General features: G+C 34.2%; 1 protein-coding gene across 1 annotated transcript; it reads right to left on the bottom strand.

The window, feature by feature from the left end:
* Nucleotides 1-3434: 3434 nt before the first annotated feature.
* LOC126725725 (signal recognition particle 54 kDa protein 2) lies at nucleotides 3435-10195 on the bottom strand. Its single transcript, XM_050430585.1, has 9 exons — nucleotides 9807-10195; nucleotides 8888-8987; nucleotides 8509-8662; nucleotides 7700-7850; nucleotides 7469-7617; nucleotides 5903-6003; nucleotides 5647-5804; nucleotides 4204-4318; nucleotides 3435-4087 (listed from the first exon to the last, which is right to left on the bottom strand). The coding sequence occupies exons 1-9, from the start codon at nucleotides 10035-10037 to the stop codon at nucleotides 3759-3761; spliced, it is 1488 nt and encodes a 495-aa protein (XP_050286542.1). The 5' UTR covers nucleotides 10038-10195; the 3' UTR covers nucleotides 3435-3758.
* Nucleotides 10196-10476: the final 281 nt, after the last annotated feature.

Below are 10476 nucleotides of genomic sequence, written 5' to 3' on the forward strand. Positions count from 1 at the left end.
AATAAAAACACATATCTCCTTAAACATGGAAATAAATAAACTTATGTACAAAGACGACGTGGCTGGAAGCAAAGGGTCTTTCCTTAAAACAAGAGATTGTAATTAAGAGATACATTATCTTGAATGGGCACTACTCACGTCAATAAAACTCATACGCCAAAAGGACTTTTGGTGAAACTATGTTTGATGAATTTGACTAATTTGACAATTCTTGTTAAACATAATTTGACAATATTTGTTAAACATAATTTGACATTGTTTGTTAAACATAATATAAAAATTATTGTTAAGCATGGGTTAACAATTTTCGTCAACAATCTATCCTAAGAATTAGCTGAAAAACAACTGTTTAGCTAATTCTTTTCGTCAACAATTTTCATTAAAACCAATAACTGTTCTTCTTACTATTTTTATTATGCATTTCATTTTCCTAGTTTCTTTTGGTAGAAATAAAATTTTTAAATTTCAAAGTTATTATTCGAATTCTCATTCTTTTAAAGAGATTATTATGATAACCAAAACTTATAATATAAATACAATTGATATTAGGCCAATAATTGATAGTACTCTCAATCTAAACTTTTCTTTTTTCATTCTTAAGTAAGTACACCGAATTGAACCAAAATGGACAAAAATAAACCAAATCAATCGAAGTGGAGCGAAATGGAATGAATAGACCAAATTGGACCATTGTGGACCAAATGAACCGAATGGACCACATTGGACCTTATAGAAAAAGTGTACTGAATTAGACTGAGTGAACCGAATTAGATTGAATTGGACCCAATATACCAAAGTAAACCAAATTGGACTGGAATGGATCGAAGTAGACCAAATGGTCCAAATTGGACTGAATTGGATTAAGCTGAATTGCTCGAACTAGATAGAATAGACCAAAGTTGATAGAATGTACGGAATTCACCGAATGGACTGAATGGATCTAATTGGACCGAAGTGGATTGCAGTAGACCGAATTGGACCGAAATGGGGCGAATTAACCGAATTGGATTGAAATAGACCAAAGTGGACTAAATTCTAATCTATAATTAGCATTGCCAAAATTTTGTTTTGATATACATTCAAATTCTTGCTTCCAAAATAACTAAGTATTGACTCAAACAAAAATCAAACCAAAACTATAAGAGAGAGAAAGACTACTTGTGATATGGAACTAAAAAAATAAAACACCAAAATGTATGAACCAAAAATAGTGTTTTAAAAATCACAATGATTTATCAACCTAAAGTAGAATTACAAGAGAATAAAAAATCTAGAGGTAGAGAGTAAAAAAAAGAATAGCCACTTTTTCAGGAGAGAATGTGAGGGAGAATAATAAGAAATTTAAAGAAAATGATTGGAGCCAAACCTTTTCCTTTTAAAAATTTGTTTGCTACCTAAGGCTAGTTCCCTTGGAATGTTAGTCTGATTTGTCTTGCCTGCTTCTGTGAGCGCATTTCTTTTTCCTTTGTCAGAAAAGATGAAAATGCTTCAACTTTATACATGTGAATATATTCAAACGAGGTTTGCTAGGCAAGAAGAGGAAATAATATTGATATTAAACCATAAAATTTAAATGAAAGAGAAAAAAAACATCTAATCAAAACCATACCAAAAAGAGATTGAACGAACCAAAATGATCACTAAAAAAATAAATAATAAAGTAAAAATATATGTTCATGTTCATGTTTATGGTTATGTTTGGTTGTCTAGTGATGTTTGCATGTATAATATGTGTGTATTCTGCCTTTGGCATTAGCCTTTCCTTCTAAAGTAGAAGCAAATCACCCATATAATCACTACATTGAGAATGTTGGATTGTGGAAGTACATTCACTATATGTTCAAGAGAGGCATACTATATGCACTCTTCTCTAAACATTTCCTTATAGTATTTTTTACATCTATTCTAGGAATCAGCTAAAAACAACTTTTATCCACCTTGTTACACAGTTAAATAAAGAAATTTCATTAAAACCAAAAACTGTTCTTCTTAGTAATTTTATTATGCATTTTATTTTCCTAATTTCTTTTGGTAGAAATAAAATTTTTAAGTTTTAAAGTTATTATTCGAATTCTTATTTTTTTAAGGAGATTATTATGATAACCAAAACTTATAATATAAATACAATTGATATTTTTCAAATAATTGATAGTACTCTCAATCTAAACTTGTCTTTTTTTCATTCATAAGTAAATACACTGAATTGAACCAAAATGGATGGAAATAGACCAAATGGATCGAAGTGGAGTGAAATGGACCAAATTAGACCAAATAGGACCAAATGAACCGAATGGACCACAGACAAAAGTGGACTAAATGGAGTCAACAGGCTGAATTAGACCGAGTGAACTAAATGACGCTGAATTGGACTCGATGTACCAAAATAAACCGAATTGGATCGGAATGGATCGAAGTAAACCGAAATTGGACTGAACTGAATGGACCGAACTAGACAGAATAGACCAAAGTGGACTAAATGGACGGAATTCACTGAGTGGACCGAATGGACTGAAGTAGACTGCAGTGGACCGAAGTGGGCCTAATTAACCGAATTGGACTACATTCTAATCTATAATTAGCATTGCCAAGATTGTGTTTTGATATAAATTCAAATTCTTACTTCTAAAATAACTAAGTATTGACTCAAACAAAAATCAAACCAAAACTATAAGAGAGAGAAAGACTACTTGTGATATGGAACTAAAAAAATAATACACCAAAGCATATGAACCCAAAATAGAATTTTAAAAATCACAACGATTTATCAACATAAAGTAGAATTGCAAGAAAGAATAAAAAAATCTAGAGGTAGAGAGAGAAAAAGAGAATAGCCACTTTTTCAGGAGAGAATATGAGAGAGAAAATGATTGGAACCAAACCCTTTTCCTTTTTAAAATTTGTTTGCTACCTAAGGCTAGTTCCCTTGGAATGTTAGTGTAATTTGTCTTGCCTGCTTCTGTGAGCGCATTCTTTTTCCTTTGTCAGAAAAGATGAAAAATGCTTCAACTTTGTGCATGTGAATATATTCAAACGAGGTTTGCTGGGTAGATTCTGATGAAACCTTTGGGCAGGTGTTATGGTTTTGCCCCATTGCCAAATCTGTGTGGCGAACTTGCTCTCTTCAACCGAATGAGACTTTCAACCTCGGGTGGAAATTTGGCGATCATTTCTTGTGCTGTGATCATGTTTTTACTTGGGTTAGTGTCAAATGTAATGTAATACATTGCTGTAATTTTAGCTACAGAATCCAAAAATTATGGTACTGAATCAATTTGGTCATTGCTGGAGTCAGATATGCCCATTGTACAGCCTAAAGTTATTATCAAGGATTTTCCAAAGAATCATGTGAACGAAAACATGGAAATGGAATGAGAGTTTTCTTTTTCATAATGGAAAACTGCAATGACATTATTTTCTTTGTTTAAACACCAACGAAAAGAAAGATCATTTGCCATACAAGTACAACACCTCAAAATCATTTCAATTCTTTTCAATTCCGTGACTAACCTTTTTAAGTAAATACATACAAGGAAAATTTCAATGCTGACTCTTCATATTACAACAAAATGCCCACTATGCTTGAGACTAAACTACATGTGACCCTTCTATAAAAATATAAATATATTTCACAAAGCAGAACGGTCAGTCATATCAACCTGCATAGAGACACCTGTGTGCCTTTCAGTCCAACAAAGCAATGCTTACAGCCACAGTTGGAACTGAGATCAGGAAGTCATCGATAGATCTCTGGGCAAATTCTACTTGTCTCCACCTCCAAACATTCCCATCATATCTTTTGTAGATCCCATTTGCTTCATCAAGTTTTGTAAGCCTCCCATGCCACCAATCTGTTTCAGCATCTGGGGGGGGAGGACTTTGCTCATGTGCTGTGCATTCATATTTCGTGATAAGGCACTCATTTCACCCTTCTTAGGAATCTTCAGCCCTTTCATTTTGCTCCATATCTTGGCAAGACGCTTGTACTCTTCCAACATCTCCATTACTTCTCTAACTTGACGACCAGAACCTCGTGCTATCCGCATCATACGAGATTCATTCATGAGCTTTGGATTTGTACTATCCAACTCTGCAACATTTTAGCAGTCAACTATTAGAATCAGAACACTGGATTCAGTATAAAGTCAATCCCATAAACATGTGGCACATAAAGAGCAAAACCACAAAAAAAGGGCCTTGACTCACCTTCATTTGTCATTGAGTCCATCATGGTCATGTACCGCTTGATCTTTGCTGAACTTTCCTTTTCACGGCCTTTTGGCATTAACTCAGCACTAAATCCAGGAAGCATTGAGAAAACCTACACGGATCAAGTCAGTCATCAGCATGAAGTAGCAGCCTCTCCAGCTAAGATCCAAAGTTTAGATTTTGAAGCATAGTCAGTCAAAAACTCCAAAATGCCAGCTGGAACTTAACAATTCCCAACCCCACTTGAAAAGAGAATTTTGGATAAATTTCATTTTAAACCGTATATTTTAAGGGGTCATTTCAAATTACCCTATAATTTCAAATTACCCTATAGTTTCAAAGTTTCAAACTAATCCTAAGGTTTAACATTGGTGCAAATTAAAAATTACAGTTTCATTAGTTTCAAACTGAATAACTTCTAAAATTGTATTTATTTTAAATCCTCAACTTTTAAGGTTTGATTGGGCTTCAAGGAATATCCTAGTGGTTCCAACACCTCCGTGGTGCTTGGACACTCGGGTTCATACCCCATCATTTCAACTCCCCCCCACACCCCGCCCCCCAAAATCCCCCTAATTACCTAGTAAAAAAATAATAATAATAAAGAAGTTCAATTGGGAGGTTTAAATTGATAAGGTTAACTTTTGTCCAAGTGCATGGAATATTTGATTTTTGATTTTTTATCGTAAGTATTCAGAATTTGACCTACATATGTATTCAACTATAAAGTTTACACTTTTTTTTTCTATTGAACGGGGTTCTGGGTACAGTTGGTAGACCATTAAGCCAAGTGACGATGTCAATCAATGTTTTAAAAAAGTTGCTAATAATTCACTAATTAAAAAACAATAAACAATACCTTTATTTATTTATTTTAAAATAATAAAAACCAAGCTGCTATTGCAATAAGACAAGTAAAACAATGTCTCAAACTGAATAGGACAAATGCATATTTTCAAAGGGGGATAATGAGGTAGTCTCTGTTGTTTGTGCTACTTCATTTTTCTAATGAAGTAGTCTTCTCTTAATATAATTTTTCTTACCTATCAAAAAAAAAATCTCACAAAAAGGGCACTCTTACCTTAAACAATACCTCATATTAGTTTCAAACTAGTTTTGCTTGGTTTCCTTAGTACACTGCCTGTGTACTTGGGAACAGATTGTATTTTTCTCTATCTTTTTAATAAAGTTTCTTATTACCTATATTTAAAAAAGCTATCCCCAAAGATCAAAGACAAACGTCCAATCACTTCCCCCCCCCCCCCCACACAACTCCTTTTAAAAAAATGTGAATGTAAAATATTGCTAATCAATTATTGATCTTGCTCCATCAGTCACCTAAACATAGCAACCAAGAGGTCACCTATTATTTCTCATATAAGTGAAAGGCACTTTGTTGTTGATAAAGCTTTGATTAGATGGTATAAGTCAAGTACTAACCTGGTTAATTGGACCCATTTTAAGTATATTCTGAAATTGCTCGTACATAATCCTCAATGTAAAGTTCCCTTCTGAAAGCTTTTGCAGAAGCTCAGGCTGCTGATCCATAGGAACAACTTCATGAATTTTGTCCATAAATCCAGACCAATCACCCATGCCTAGATTAAAAATATAATCAACAAGTAAGTACTTAAAACATACACAAGAAATTTAAGTCACAAAAATCAAGAGTCAAAACTGTAAAAGAGTTGCACACCTAAGAGACGGCTGACAAATGGTTTAACATCAAAAACTTCAAACTCATCCATATGCTCTCCAGTTCCAATAAATATAACAGGACTCTTTGTTGCTGCAACACTGCACATATAAAGTGGAAGAGAATTTAGTTGTCAAAGAAAAAAAACAAATTAAAATTGCTTCTATCAAAATGAGCAATAAGTTTCCATTTCATAGGAAATTGAACCAAACATGAAGGTAGCTTATAATTCCATAAATTATGGAACCTGTATGTTAGACAAGATGTCTAGTGCATTACCAACTGTATTTTTTATGTTCTTATGTCTACCTAAAGTTAATTATTTTATGCCATTTACAAATCACACCATAAGAAGCCCCAAGCTTTGTGTTGAGTATTCAAACATATCAAATATGCATGCCAATGCATATAAATTAAGTATTCATTTTTTCTTTTCTTTGTATTATTATTTTATTAAAAACCATACATGGGCACGGGAAGTATAAATGAGAACACAAAAAGGGAAGAATCAAACTTCAGATATCTTAAAAATACACCCCCCCCACTCCCCCCCCCAAAAAAAAAAAAAAGGAACAGCAGCGCAACATAGACATATTCTAAGCATGATCTCAGAAGCACCATCTTGTCTTTTCCATGGAAGCTGGACAACTTTCTAATGTCCAACTTATAGACTCACCCCAAATGCATGACACATATCTCCTTTGTGTACAAAAACATTATCCCCAGAATTCCAACAATGACAAAATTGTTCTCACAATCACCAACTAAATTCCAAACCCAAAACAAGCAACCATAACTCTCTAGCAACATCATAGTGAACAAAATGATAAGCTTCTGCCTAATTTGTAGTTCAATGGGTACATTCTGGAATATTAGGTGCATTAACAATCCCAGGAAAGTAGAGAAGGGAAGAGACACCTTAGAATTAGTTAAAGAATTGAAATGAAGGCTTGTGTGTGGGATACTTACCATAAACTAAAATCCTAATGCTCTGACTACTGGCTAACACAATTCACTGTTGCAAACATTTATTAAATGGGGTAATATGCTTTACAGAGTGAAAATGAGCATCATGTAAATAGTGAGAGGTACTAGATTAAGCAAATAAATGCATACTTATATAACACATTTGTAACAAAAAGAAGCAACCCTAGATGATTATCCTTTTCTATAACAAACTGCAAAGTTGCAGCCAACATATTGTGAACTCAAACATGAAATCATTATGTATGTATTTATGCATGTATATATACAATACAATAACATTTCACAATGAATAACTTAATGGCCTATCACCTATGCAAGTCCATACTGCTTAATGGTGTTCTTTACTATATATAACTAAAATGATACTCCCACCCATAATGAATATCCTTTTTTCTTCACCACAAAATGTGCATCCACCATCAAAGAAATATAGGGTCTAGTCAATAAGTTCTAAACTCACCAATTTTGAAAAGCAAGCAACTACACAGCTTAAGCAAGGGCATGCATTGAAGCTTTAATATTACATTAGATCCAACTAAAAACAAGAAATTTGGCCACAATTTTTGCAATAAAACTTACGCGCTAAGAGCACCACCTCCCTTTGCATGCCCATCCATTTTGGTAACAATTACAGCTCCAACTGAAACACTTTGCTTGAAAGCTTGAGCTTGGTCAAATGCAGCCTGACCAATGCTGCTATCCATAACAAAGATAACAAGATCTGGTCTCTGGAAGACGCAAATAAAATATATTAGCAATATAGGCAATCAACAACAAATTAATAGGAACAAAGCAATACCAGAAAATTACCGTTGCTTCTGAAACTTGACGCATTTCTTCAAAAAGAGCAGCTTCTTGTTTGTGACGCCCACTGGTGTCAACAATTATCAGATCACAATTTTCTTTCTTGAATGTTTCCACACCTTCCACTGCAATTTTTACAGGATCTGATTCTGTATAGCTGCATCATTTGAAAACCACCTTAATTATTACTTAAATAAAGAAGAATGCATTATCTAATAAAATGTAATTGGCAAAGGCATTAATGAGAGTGATAATGACAACAGTAATAAACAGAAGTAATAATAATAATAACAACAAAACAAAAAGAATATTTAATTTTAGGTATATGTGTATCCATTTCACTAAAGTTCTCTTCTCCACTGACCATCCCTAGGTCAAACTGCTGTTGCTTATCTGCTAAAACTAGAGATTACATTTTGATAACAGGTAATTGGGGGGTGGGGGAGGGGGAGAAAGCCAGTAGTGGTTCACTAATTATTCAATATTAAAGCTCTTTCTTTGGAATTCATGACTAAAATGACTTTTGAGCAACTGAAAATTATCTCTAGTGAACTTATCAAAAAGAAAATCTCTAGTGTATGGCATAAAAGAGATTTTGGTATATTTACCAACGTTTATAAGCTATCATAGCACAGACCTAGCTGTTTGTGACATCATCTTTTCATCTTTTTTTCTCTTTTGTTTTTCTTCCACAGAGAGAGAGAGGGTGAGGGGGTAAGTGAGGAAAAAAAATCACAAGAAAAAAGGAAAATCTTATGCTTCAATTACATCACAACTTGTACACACAAACAAGCAGTAGAATACGAAAGAAGTACCTTCCGTAAAATGGAATCTTAGCTTTAGTGGCATTCTGCTTCAGCTGATCAAAAGCACCAGCTCTGAATGTATCTGCACACACAAGGGCAGGCCTCCAGCCCTTTTTCTGATGATAGTATGCATATTTTGTACATGTTGTGGTTTTTCCCGACCCTGAATTTGTCAAACAAATAATAAGATGTGCATAAACAAAAGGAAACAGTACACTCTAAATAAAAATAGTACAACATATTTTGGACCCATGAATCAGTCACAGCATATATAAAGCCCAGATAGCTAGTTCAGATCACAACTTCCCGAAAAAAAAATCTCATTGGTTGTCTATGAAAACTACAGAATGATCCAATATGCATGAAACTGATCTGGTCAAAAACATACCTTGTAAACCTACAAACATAACAACACTTGTTTTCCCTTTCTTTGGAGTGAAAGAAGGCTTCCCAGGATCCAGCATTTTGCAGAGTTCATTAAATATAGCCTACATTGTAAGCCACCCTTCTATAAGAGCACAGCAGATACCAAAACATAATATACAATAAAGAATTGATTTATTTTCGCTTTTTTTAGTTTTGTTTTGGTAAGTATGAACAATGAAGATTGATGTTGCATATCATCACTGAAAACGCTCTAGACACATAACATTACTTCAAAGAGTATGTCAATGGGGTTTCAAAAAAAAGGGCTTAACAAAATAGCCCCCAACACAAAAAAGGTAGCTTAGTTGTGGAATTTAGTTGCTAACAATAAGTGCAAAGTAGCCATGCAAGGATAGATTTATTTGATATAAAAGAGAAATACAATTATAAAAGTAAGTAAGAACAAAACAAATTATAGTATTAAACATTTTTTTTTCGCACTCCTCACATAATCATGGCAACTAACAGAATTTTACATCAAGAGAAAGCAGCACCGGCTTCCACTATCCGCATTCTCTCTTTGATGTAAACCTTATCAAAATTCATCCAAAATTCCGAAAACCAAATCCCAATAGCCCAAGTCTTATTATTATTGTACAAAAACCTCTATTCACAAAACATTAAAATCTAGACACTAGAACCAACAAAGCTCTCTTTCATCATATTGGGCACTCTCTGATTTCTATATTAATTGACATCAATCCCACCCCTAACCCGAATTCGAAACGTTATCTAAGCTTTCCAAAGCAATCCCTAAACTCTAAACTCATGGCAGCCAATTGAATTCCATCATAACAATCACAAACACCACCAAAAAACAAAACAAAACAGAAATGATAAAATGTAAGAAAAATATGTGAGAAAATAATAAAAGGTTGTACTTGCTGGATGATCTTGCGCTTGTTGTGACCGGCGGCGAGGTCGTCGAGGTTGACGATCTTCTTGATGTTGCTCTGCATGTCGCGGACGAGCTTGAATTGGACATCGGATTGAAGAAGAGCGCGAGTGATCTCGTTCAAGCATTCGTTCAAGACCTTCTCGTCGATGATGGTCGCATTGCTCATCTGCTGAAGAGCACGCGATATGCTCCCTCCTAACTGAGCCAACACCATTTTTGCTCAACGATTGGAGATTAGGGTTAGGGTTAGGTGTCCTTTTTTGGGGGGAAGAGGGATCGAAGGAAATGGAGGTGGTGGTGGTGGTGGTGGTTACTGGTGGTGGCGATGGTGATGGTGATGGTGATGGTGAGTTATTAATATTGTAGTATACTAGTATAATACTGAAACTGAAATTATTAATGGGTTTGGAATGTGCCAGATTTCTAAGGCCCAGCCCATATATGAGACCATTTTTTTTTTCTTTGGGAAAACCCCAAAAAATTGGCTCCAGGCCGGTTTTTTTTTTTTAAATTAATTTTTTACTCCTATGATACTTCAATATGTTTTTAATGATAACTCTTTATTATCAGACCAGTAATCAGTTTTTGACGTAGCCCTAGATCCCATTTTCAATCATCAGAGACTTTACCTATCTGGCTAACAAGCAATTGAA

This window comes from Quercus robur, chromosome 5, assembly GCF_932294415.1.
Source record: "Quercus robur chromosome 5, dhQueRobu3.1, whole genome shotgun sequence".
NCBI lineage: Eukaryota > Viridiplantae > Streptophyta > Magnoliopsida > Fagales > Fagaceae > Quercus > Quercus robur.

What these genes read in the sequence shown, in the direction of transcription:
- LOC126725725 (XM_050430585.1), bottom strand. Translation starts at nt 10,037, where the DNA reads ATGGTGTTGGCTCAGTTAGGAGGGAGCATATCGCGTGCTCTTCAGCAG. An exon ending in TATGTTTGTAGGTTTACAAG is followed by an intron (nt 8,663 to 8,887) that starts GTATGTTTTTGA and finishes TGACAAATTCAG; the next exon opens with GGTCGGGAAAAACCACAACA. An exon ending in GGACTCAATGACAAATGAAG is followed by an intron (nt 4,088 to 4,203) that starts GTGAGTCAAGGC and finishes AAAATGTTGCAG; the next exon opens with AGTTGGATAGTACAAATCCA.